At 35.4% G+C, this 12,373-nt stretch overlaps 1 protein-coding gene across 20 annotated transcripts in view; it reads right to left on the bottom strand.

Annotated features, from left to right (window-relative positions):
* The window catches only part of PARD3 (par-3 family cell polarity regulator), a 666,688-nt gene that overhangs the window by 259,240 nt on the left and 395,075 nt on the right, over nt 1–12,373 (bottom strand). For 12 of the 20 annotated variants that reach the window (XM_046011672.1, XM_046011682.1, XM_046011678.1 and 9 more), the window contains 3 exons: nt 11,613–11,752; nt 9,123–9,251; nt 6,678–6,716 (listed from right to left, as the gene is read on the bottom strand). In XM_046011672.1, the coding sequence (XP_045867628.1) occupies nt 6,678–6,716; nt 9,123–9,251; nt 11,613–11,752 (308 nt within the window). The remainder of the gene's footprint in view (nt 1–6,677; nt 6,717–9,122; nt 9,252–11,612; nt 11,753–12,373) is intronic. The other 8 variants (XM_046011677.1, XM_046011679.1, XM_046011684.1 and 5 more) reach the window with 1 other exon arrangement.

Raw genomic sequence — 12,373 nt, 5'->3', positions numbered from 1 at the left:
ATTCCATTGTATATAGACGCCACATCTTCTTTATCTAGTAATCTACTGATGAACATTTAGGTTACTTGCTATGCTGCAATGAATCGGGGAGTACAGTTATCTCTTTGAGATCTTGATTTCAATTCTTTGGATACATATACTCAAAAGAGAGATTGCTAGATCACATGGTAGCTCTATTTTTATGAGGAACCTTCATACTATCGTCTCTTGTGGCTGCACCAATTTACATCCCCACCAACAATGTACAAGGGTTCTGTTTTCCCACTTTGTCCCAACTTGTTATCTCTTGCCATCTTGAGGGTAGTCACTCTAACAGTTGTGAGGTGACTCATGGTTTTGATTTGCATTTCCCTGATGATTAACTGACATTTAGCACTTTTTCATGTTATCTCCTGGCCATTTGTAAGTCTTCTCTGGAAAAACTTCTGTTCAGTTCTTCTGCCTATTTTCTAATCAGATTGTTGATTTTTTTTAGCTATTGAGTTGTATGAATTCTTCATGTACTTTGGATATTGAACTCTTATCAGATGTAATAATTTGCCAACATGTTCTCCCGTTCTCTAGGTTGACTTTTCACTTTATGGATTCCCTTTGCTGTGCAGAAGCTTTTTAATTTGACATAGTTGCTATTGTTTATTTTTGCTTTTGTTACCTTTGCTTTTAGTGTCAAATGCAGAAAATCACCAGCAAGTCCAATGTCAAGGAGCATGTTTTCTCCTTGGAGTTTTATGGTTTCTAAATCCATTTAAATCCTTTATCCATTTTATGTTGATTTGTGTGTATGGTGTGAAACACGAGTTTAGTTTCATTCTTTTGCATGTGTCTATCAAGTTTTCTCAACAAGACGATCCTTTCCCCATTGTAGAGTCTGGGTTCTTTGCCGCAAATTAACTGACCATATGTAGATGGGTTCATTTCTGGTCTCTTTATGCTGTTCCACTGACGTATGTGTCTGTTTTTATCGCCAATGCCATACTGTCTTGATAACTGTAGCTTTGTAATATAGTTTGAAATCAGAATGTGTGATGACTCCAGCTTAGTTGTTCCTTCTTAGTATGGCTTCAGCTGCCAGGGTCTTTGGTAGTTCACTGCGAATTTTAGTCTTACTTTACTATGTCTGTGAAAAAATGACACTGGAATTTTGATAGGGATTGCATTAAAGTCTGTAGATCACTTTGGGCAGTATGGACATTTTAACAATATTATTCTTTAACCCATGAGCACAGAGTATCTTTCCATTTATTTGCGTCACCTTCGACTTCTTTCACCAACGCCTTATGGTATTCCGTGGTCAGATCTTTCACCTCCCTGGTTAAATTTACTCCTAGGTATTTTATTCTTTTTGATGCTACTGCAAATGGGATTGCGCTCTTAATTTCTTCAACGGTTTTCTCATTTTACCGTGGGGTCATTATGGTAGCATTTACTTGCTCTCCTATAACCATTAGTTAAATGAACCTCTTAATGACAATGCTTATTACCTAGCTCATTAAATCTCTAAATCAAGACTAAATCCTCTGAAGTTACCCTATCAAGATACCTCCTGATCTTCCAGGAGGTTCTCAAAGACTCCCCAATGTGTCCCTGCATTTCCCATAGGGAAAATCCACTAAATCTTTTGGGAATGCATTTTGAATTCATGACATTTAAGCTTATCTTATCTCTGTACTCTCCTATCATCTCTAAACCATATTATTTTCTAAAGGCCTACTTTTATGTCATGACCCTGAAAAATGTTTAACATCAAATTGTATTTTTACATGGATCTTACTCAAATATTCTTCTGGGGACTTCCTAAGCAGGTCTGCATTAGGCCTATTTGAAGCCAAGGAAGAAAATGGCACTTTGGTAAGTCAAGGCTTTATGGCCAGCAGGTAAATTCACTACACCTCACTGTGATGTTAATTTTATATGTCAACTCACAGGATGTTTTTGAATGAGATTCATATTTAAATTGATGAACTCTGAATAAACAGATTGCCCTCCACAACGTGGGCAGGCCTCATTCAATCAATTACAGGCCAAATAAAAAAGAAAGACAGCTTCCCTCAGGAAGAGTGGATTTTCCAGCTAACCGACTTCAGACTTTATCTGCTACACTGGCTCTCTGGGGTCTGCAGCCTGCTGACCCACACCGCAGATGGGGAGTCAGTGGCCTCAACAATCATGCGATCCCAACTATTATACTAAATCTCTTCTTGTATATGCACATATCCTATTAGTTTTGTTTTTCTGGACACCACTGACTAGTACACTATGTACTGCCTTGTCCTACCAGGACACCCACACAAGATGCCTTATTTAAGGGAATAAACTTCTCAAAGGCAAAGGACCTTATTCAGGACATGGAGCAAGTGGTGGTGAGCCTGTGCTAAATAATTTGGCTATCTGTCCAATTTTGAATGGGTAATTTGAAACCAGAATTTCTAATCTTGAAAGAGGACTTTAACTATTTCCATTTTGACCTCAATCTGTACTTTCTAATGGATTAAGTTCTTCTTTTCAGTTTATTTCTTAACTCAGGCAAAGACCCTGCCAGCAAAGCACACCCTGATGGGAGCTAAAACTACCCCCCTCAGGTCATAAGGACTCCCCTGAGTCACCCAAGTGTCCAAGACAATGATCAACCTGACATTCACTGCCCGCCTGTATGTGTTAGAGGCGGTCAGTTAGGTTCTAACAGGAGGCCCGGAGGCCAAGCAAAAGAAAGTCATGACTAGCTATTGAGAAAGTCAGGGGTGTGTCCTGGCAACACTTCAGAACAGAATCCCAAGAACCTAGGTCAAACCAGATAGGCCCAAAATGGCTGACAAAGTAGGCTGGAAACCCCTACCCAAATAAGAAAGAAAAGGCTCAAAACCAGCTTCCAAGAAATCCATACCCAAGTAGTGAATATTCCACAACTGTCAATAAAGGACAGAGACCCAACCCCTAGGGTCATGAGCTCACTCACTGGCCTTCTCACATCTGGAGAGTGTACTCTCACTTGAACAAACATTCCAGCTTCTGTCTCTGGCCTGCTGTGTTGTGTCTGTCCTGTAATTCTTTCTCATAACGAGCCTTGAAGATTTGGGTGATCTTTTGGACAGACTGGGTTGAAGACTCAGGGCCCAAGTCTCCCCAGCTCACATGGCAATATGTGTGCATACCAACCTTTGCTCCACATTCTCCTTCCATAAACCTGGAAGTATTTTCAGCACTTTGAAGACAGTCTTTGAGATATTATTAGTCCATTGTCTTCCCAGTGTTGGCCTCACTGAAATAAGTTCTTTTCTTGTTTACCTACCACTTGTTTCTCTGCCTCTGGATCCTGTCAGCAGCAAGTAGCTGAAACTGGTCTGTTTGGACCCCAAGAGGGAGGTGCTCTGGCACCCTTTTGCCCCAGCTACAATCTCCCACTCTTATTAATTAAGATAATATTTAGAAGATGTACAGGAAGCTTCCATCTAATAAATTCAAGAGGTCTACTAGTCATTGAACTTACTCATGTATCTTAATGATGTGTTTTCAATTTCTCAGACTAAATCAGTTATGGGTCATTGTAATAATCAACCAAATAAACAAATTAATTGACTTTTATGACATATCTATTCTCAAGGTGCTTACAATCACCTAAAAGTTTAAGTAATATCAGAGAATTTCAAGACTTGAATAAATTTAATGACTTGCCCTCAAAAGGTACAATGAGAGGCAGAGACCCAGGAAGTCATTTTTTTTTTAAATTATAAATGTAACATGAAGCCTTTATTTATTTTTTTTTAAGATTGTATTTATTTATTTGACAGAGAGACAGCAAGAGAGGGAACACGGATCAGGGAGAGTGGGAGAGGGAGAAGCAGTCTTCCCACCCAGCAGGGAGCCTGGGATCATGACCTGAACCCAAGACAGACACTTAAGGACTGAGCCACCCAGGCACCCAACATGAAGCCTTTAACAACCCAAAAGGTATTCTATTATATACAGAGAAGAGCAGAAACAGAGGCAGATGTGAGGGACATACTAAAAATAGGTAAACAAAAACAACAACAAAAAAGAAAATATTTAGAAAAAAACAAACTGATTTCTGACTGAGCTTGGAAAAACTCTCATCAGAAAAAATTTCCATTTGTAATCAGAAATCAGACACACATACATATGTATATTTCTTCTTTTGTTAAGACGACTGAATTGTTATTTGCTGAACCAATTTTCTCATGAACACAGGAGGCTACTGGGTATACGTAGTGGGCTGAAATGGACCTTGGAATTCTCAGTGGAATATGGCATTTAAAGCCAATGCCACGTCTCACCCTCAGTGATTGAAAAGGTCAGGGCTAATCATCAATTTCCTCACCAGGACAGCCTGAATGTTTTGAAAGAACATGCCTATCTTTAGAGTTTATAGTATGATTTTCTAGCTCATGTTGTCCTGGACTTCAACAGGTGCTAATTATGGGCACTGACCCCTCACACAGTAGAAAATCCTCATATAACTTTGACTCCCCATAAACTGTACTAACGGCCTTACTGATAACATAAACAATTGATTAACACATATTTTCTACATTAAATGTATTATTTGTTGTATTCTTACATTAAAATAAGCTAAAGAAAAGAAAACGTTATGAGGAAAGTCAAAGAGAAAAATACATTTACAATAAGGTACTGTTTCTAACAACAACAACAAAAAATCTACATATAAGTGGGCCCACACAGTTCAAACCCTTATTCAGGGTCAACTGTACTTTATGTGGAAAATCACTCTGTTTTCCTAAAAGCTATAGGATGAGATCCCAACAATAAAGGGGTAGTTATTCACCAAGGGTCACAGTGCAGAATACTTGCCCCATTTAGCATTTATCTTTTCACTATATCATGGTATGGTCATTGCTATACAAAGCTTTCTATAGACAAATCTAAATCTATTTATCTAATGAACATCTTGGTTTTGCCATGCTTGGCCAGGCATTCACTATCCAAAGTTAACAGAGATTTTTCACATTTTAAAAAATTAATTAATTAATTAATATATTTATTTATTTATATTTTTGTTTATTTCTTGCATACTTTTTTCTTAATATATTTTCATAATTTTTAAGATTTAATTCCACAACCAATTGGGATTTATTTTGGTGTATGGTGAGAGAAAGAAATCTAACTTTTTAAACTGAAAGGCTAATTATTTTAAACATGAAATAAACCATGCTTTACAACTATTTGGAAATGCCGCCTTTACCATGCATGCATATATACATCAGGTCTATCATTGCTAATGTGTTTAAGCGTTCTCTTCATCTATTCCCATAAAAATATCATGCGACCTTAAGTATTTTTGCTTTACAGTATATTTTGCTATCATTATGATCTATAAAATACTATGAATCACACTTGTGCCCCGTTAAATTCTTTAAAAATTGATCTAATTTCCCCTTCCCTTCCAATCAATCCACCATACACATAGACAAATACCATTTTGATTTTGATTAGTCATCACTGACCAACTTTTTTTATGAACAAAAATTAAGACCATAAATTTTCTACAACCCATACTTATGAATGTATAATAATATTCTCAAGACTGTTTACCCGATATTATTGAGGTCTGATTCGTCACCCATGTTTATAATTATGGAATATTTTAAAATAACATTTCATTTATTAGGTTCAAAACTGTCCATAAATGTGGAAAGAGAAACCAAACCTATTAACTATGTTATTCAAATTCTTCATATTCTAATTTTTTGTCCACCTAATATGACAATTTTTAGAAAAATACATACTAGCATCACCCACTGTAGATATGATTGTTAAATTTTCCCACTACTTATAAGAGTCTGGGGTATGTTTTTATGTGTTGTTTGATGTATAAAGGATCAAGACTATTAGAATTTCTACTGGATATTATATGTCAATATAAAACACCCTCTCTTTTCACCCCATGCTGAGCCTCCACACTAAAACCGTATTTTTCAGAGACTGATACGCCAACATGGCAATTCTTATTTTTATTACATTAGCACTGCCTGTTAGAACTCAACTTAACTCCTTTATTTCTAGTCTGTATTAGAATTTGTCTCTTTAACAGGGCACAACTAGGTTTGCATTTTAATCGAAGCTGTGAGCAGTTACTTTTATTAAGAGAAATTACTCCATAAGAATGTGCTATAATAATTCATAATAAAATACTTATAATAACTATAAGTTATTATGACAACTAATATGTTGTGCCTAATTACTGATATATCACTTTATTTTTCCTGCATATGATACACTGTTACTGTGCTTTCAGGCCTCCCAATTTTCCTGTGCCTGAATCAAGTTTTCTTTTTTACTTTTTTTTCCTTTGTAGCCACTAAAAATATAACATTTCACAACTCATAAAGCCTTTTATATATATGTCAAACTACTACACTTACCAACTTTTGGTCCCTCTTACTGTGAAGGTGACAGGAAACTACTCTAATGTCTCCCTCTCTTCCATCCCTGTCTATCCAAAAGTAATCACGAAACATTCTCCATCTGTGTTAATAGCAATAAGTCAGCTTAGGATGAGACCACTTTGGAATGTAATGAACCTACATAGTATCTATTATGAGCCAGGAAAAGGGAGGACAAGTAACTTCATATTTAATTAGTCAGAAGTTAGTTCCATTTATCTTTCCAACATCTCTGCACCCTGCAAAAGACAAAGCTCTTACCGTTTCTTTTGGAATCTGCATCTGGCTTGGCTCTGCATTCTAGAAGAATTGAAGAAAAATATAAATACAGACTGACCAAAGCCATCTTCAACACACAGGGACACAAAGCTTGACTTTAAAGGAAATTTTGTTGGTTCTTAAAACCCACGAAATATACAGAGGGTGATTATATTATGGATGATGTACGACTCCGTCTTCCAAACTTTCACTGATGTGGTTATATTATCTTCTGTGTGTGTGGGTGTGTGTTTTAAGAAAATTTTCTGATGTAAATTTTTACTTGCTCACTCACAGTATATCATGGCTTTATTATTTGGAGGAAAACAAATGTCACCAGACTAGGCTCTCTATTCATGGCACTGTTTCTAGTTTTGTTTTTGCTTTTTTTAATTCCCCAACTACCTTATTATATATATATAATATATATAATATATAGTATTATATATTATATAATATATATAATTATATATAATTATATAATATACCTTATAATCTAAGTTATAAGGTATATTATAATTTGATAGCTACACTAGATAATAAGTCTGAACTACAGTCTGAACCACAAGCATTATACTTTAAAATATTACACAGAAATGTGAATTTTTATCACATAGTATAGAGTTGCTTTAATTACATAGATATTTAAAAGGTTGATTTATAAAAGAGGCACGTACTGGTAACAGTATTTTGTTTTAGACAGAGAATTTAAACACAGAGACCCCAAACAGAGGAAGAGAGTTTTGTTAATTGGATTCAAAGATGATTTTAAATGCACCCCCTCCCCTTTAAGTTTTCAGAATTTTAGTCTTTGAAATCTTAAAAAGCAGCTGCAACATGAATAATAGACTGACGGCCTACTGGCTCACTCCTTAATGAAAAGCTCACAAGCAATAAATTAAATAACCAAGGGAAAAAAAACTAGGCAGCAGAAGGGGAAAACAGAAGCCTGGAAGATCAAAATTGGACAAGAAGAACCCAAATAACCTTAAGCTGGCTAGATGCTGGCACGGAGTCTGGGAAGGGCTGCTGACGAGCAGTGTCGAAGCTCTGGCAATCTGATGATGCTAACTATTACCCAGGCTAAGATATACTGAGGAAGAATTAAAGCTTCATCAAATCACATCTAAAGCTTAGTATTTTTTTTTTAAGGGCTCATTTACAATTTAACAGAGACATCTCCAGATTTAGGATCAGGTGGTATTTGAAGCACGAAATTGGATAACAGTGGGGGGAAAAGGGAAAACCGAATTTAAATTGGGAAATAATGCATTCAACGTTTTAAAATAGAAAAAAAAGACATTTTTATAATTTTCAAAATCTACTTAAAACACAAGCATTCAGCAATGCTTTCCTACCACAATCGGAAATTCCATGAAATGACAGTAAATTTGTGCAACCAGGGGATGGGGTATTCCTACACTGAAACATATCTGGCTCACAACAAAAGGAAAATTTTATCAACCACAACCTATCCACCTTGAAATATTAGCCTAAGAGATTTAGGGCACTAGGACAAGTCTGGGAACTGTGCCCCTAAAACCTTGCCACTCCAGTATATACGAATTAATTGTTGCTTAAAGCTAAAAGCGGACTGAAAGGGATGTCAAATGCTCTAAAATGGCCCAACTAAAATCTGTTTTGAAATATTTAAAATACCACTTGTACTGGAAATAAAACAATTTTCTTACCACATCAAAAGATAAAAGCGATTCCTCCAATTATGTTGTTTTTACACAATAAATGAAACCTGGCACTTCTTGCAGAAAAACATTCAAACTATGTCAACTTAGTATACATATTTCATTCACACCAATACTATGTAAATACCTCTTATATTTAGACATATTGATGCACATTTGAAAAATAAAATGAACTGCAAACAAATGCCTTTTAATTTCATCAATGTCATTTCAAATAATGTCAATATTAGTAATTAACGGTCATGGGGCTTATTACCACTCAGGTCTCCTTACTTTCAATCGTAATACTCTAATTAAGGTATTCCTTTTGATACAACAGTAAGCAAAAAGCTTTACTTGGCTTAGCTAGATTACTATGAAAATCTGAAATATGAACATTTGTCGTATGTAGTGGAGAAGATGGCAAGTTTTCAACAACAGCCTTTGAAGTGACAGTTATGAAATAATCAACGTCTCTGTATTCAATCAGTCCATCTGAAAGCGTTCACTAATAAACATTTGCTGTCCTAGAAAATATCCTTGCAATATGATTTTTAAATACCCCTACCCTCAGTATTATGGATATCTATCTTCAAAACTGAGCAAATATAAGAAAAGAATGCTTATGCTAAGTTAAGGCTGAAAGAAATATAAAATACAGAAACTGTTTGGAAAATGTATTGATAAACATTGGCCATCAGGTGGCTAGCCCAGATCCCTGGCTCATGTGCATCAGAAATCTTTCATCTGCTCTAAATTTACACACCAGTTCCCTCGGGTGGAAGGCATCTTCTTGGCGAAAGACCAGAAGGCTCACGGTCCCTTCCATCTTGGTGCTTCGCAACAGGGAAACGACTTCCTCTTGGGATTTGCCTGCTAAATCTACTCCATTTACCTAAAAACAAATAAAAAGTTTTCAGCTGCAATGCTGTGCAAACATATGACAGAAGAAAAGACACACATCCTAGAATGTACCATGTCTCCTCTGGAGCACAGCTCATTTCGTGGGAAATTCTGCCATGATCTGGTAACCATCAGGCTATTGTAGCTAATAAAGAAACATAGCCTAGGTATCTAGAAATGAGACACGAAGTAGGAAATCTTTTAGCGCTTATTAGTAAGCCAAAAGCCACAGCCACCAGAGTATTAACAAATAACCAGTAATAAACAAACATATCTAAATTATTATGTTAACACAAAACTTAATGGCTTTGGACTGAGATATCTTGATGGCCTTATGTATCATAGATTATCTTATACCCAAACCAAAAGATGTTGCTGTTGGAGAAGAAACATACTAAAAGTATTTTGGTAAAACTTTCAATGAAATTTTACTGAAACTTATAAAGACAATTTTTATCCCTAAAGACACACATTAAAGAAGAGTGCAAAATAATAATATTTATGGAGGAGTAGCAGTATTTTGAGGTAGTAATACCTCAATATTTTTCAATATTCTAAAGAGAATCCTACAAAAAAGAGAGAGAGATTTGAAATAACCAATTTCTGGGGAATCTCATTATTTTTACCTTTAGGAGGAATAATAACATTATCAGAAAGCACTATATATTTAAAAAAAATAAGAGTGCAAATCTCTTTTAAAACCTATTTGATAGTATTCACTTTAGAGAAAAATAACATTCTGTCCATGGCAATAAAGTATATTATTTAAATTGTGATATCAAAATCACCCTATAGTTAAAATATGTTTTGGGACCTTTCCTTCTCCACTAAAAACCATCTTCTACTGCTCAGTGTACTACTATTTAAGTGATTGCACAAAACTGGTAAGTAGTAATAGGTTCAAAGAAAGGAAAAATTTCTCGATTTAAAAAAAAAAAAAAGTGACTTGATACTTTAAGTACACTTCCAAATATATAGATGCTCAGAAAAACTGACCATGAAACTGTTGACGTTGTGTCAGTGCAACTACAGATACTAGAAAGTTAGGTTTAAGATGTGTGAAAATGTAGTTTCAAATAAAGAAGATAGCTACAGAAAATAGAGCCTAACTCTGAAGAAACAGAGGTTTCAGGCTCTTCCCACTGCTCAAAAAGAAAAACAAAAGCCTTTGTAATGTGTTGAAAGTAAAGCAATTATGGGAGGAAAGAGAAAGTGGGGCTGGTGCCAGAGAGAGGAGGACAGACATGTTTAGGACTCAGAGGCAAAGACAACTATATTCAAGTCCCAGCTGAGCCTCCTACTACATAAAACAAGCTATAACGGCAAACTTGGCCCAATATTACTCAATTTATGCCCCAAGGACAAGTGGTCCTTTCTGGAAACAACACTCTAAACATAACTTATACTCGAATCTTTCCTTCTAGTTAGCCTCTATCAGTGCCCCTTTAAAAAATGGTATCACAAGAACAAGACACAAATGAAAAGAGCAAGAATTAAGAAATCTAGGCCCAATATGTAGCCATAGAAAAATCTGGAAGGCAATCCTCTGCTCCATTACTTCTCAAGAAATCTTTAGGAGAGCTCAATCTAGAGAGTTCGAAACCACATATGAAGCTACAAGTAAAGAAGAAAGGGTAATGCCACAAAAATGTAGTTTAACATTAGTGCTTGAATACTAGTTAATAATTAGGAAAGGCGGTATCTGCTGCTAAAAATACAGACACTTTTTTCCCGAAGAAAACACTAAGAAAAGCAACTAATCTATTTTTCTCAATCTTCCTTCCTTTTACTTCTACATACATAAGCAATCACACACACAGAAATGTCAAGGTATGTTTATATATGTCTGAGATGGCCTTAAAGACCAATGAACCGAAACTCATGAGGTACAGAAATTTTTTTTTTTCTGACATCTGATTTTTATGTCTCAATTCATTCTCCATGCTGCCATTTCAAAATTTCCTCTCATCAAGACACACTGTTTTCATTTACTTCGTTTGTCTCTGTTCTGATTACAAAGTAGATATCATTTCTATATTGCCAGACATAAATTTGAAGCCATCTAGAAATAGAACCTAACAGACACTGTACTTACATAATGACAAATGTTATGTTACCTCATAAACCGAATGTCTGAGTAACTAAAAATTTATGAGTACACTCAATGAAAAGATATTTCTCATCAAATAACATGGAAACAAGTCGAAGTAAAGCAGAAATACACTGCTTCATGATGCACAATTCTAACATATATAATTTAATTTCATATTTATGAAGAGGTGAAAAAGAACTGGCCCCTAAAAATGGAAGTTCTTAAGAATTATGGAACTTTCGACTTAGAGAAGGCACTCACCTCTATAAGTCTATCTCCTGCCTTGAGTCGGCCATCCTGGATGGCAGCCCCTCTTGGGAGGATGTTTTTCACATAAATTGGAGCCGAGCCACCTATTGTTACATCTCGGGAAGTGATGCTGAATCCCAAGCCTTCTGTACCTACACAGAGAACGACAACAGAAAAAGTAAATAAAATGAGATACCTTGAATTTCACAGGTGTATGGTACAAAAAGTTTTGTTACTCTCTTCCTCGGCTTGACATTTTGTAATTTTCACAATGGACTACATTGCTTTCAATACTTTCAAAGTCTGAATAGCTCTCACAAGACAGACTAAATCAGGGAAGGTTTAAATGGCTATATACCAAAATTCTTTAAGAAGAAATGGGAATCTAGTCCAAGAGAGATGAAAGGTAGTATACCAATATGACTGCCAAAAGTTTTAAATTGATCAAAATGTTTGATGTGAAATAAACTTAATATCCCCATGTGGAAAAAAATTCGGTTAAAACCCATAGTACCTCAAATATCAATGAATATTGTGCAATCATGGTATCCAGATTTAAAGGGTAGGAGAAGGAGCAAGGAAAGAGAAAATGGTCAGGAAGACAGAAGAGAAATAGTGAAAAAAGAGATTTTTCTAGGTAACAGAACCTCCCAATACTATAATTGGAACAATTTACTGATAGGATGAGCCATATTATATTTGCCTAGTTCTCTTCTATTTTACCTAAATCTTAACATGTATATTTCTCAACCAATAAATCAAATTGTAAAAAC

Source organism: Meles meles, chromosome 7, assembly GCF_922984935.1.
Source record: "Meles meles chromosome 7, mMelMel3.1 paternal haplotype, whole genome shotgun sequence".
NCBI lineage: Eukaryota > Metazoa > Chordata > Mammalia > Carnivora > Mustelidae > Meles > Meles meles.
The sequence above is the reverse complement of the archived record's forward strand: the minus strand, read 5'-3'. Positions and strand labels throughout refer to the sequence as shown.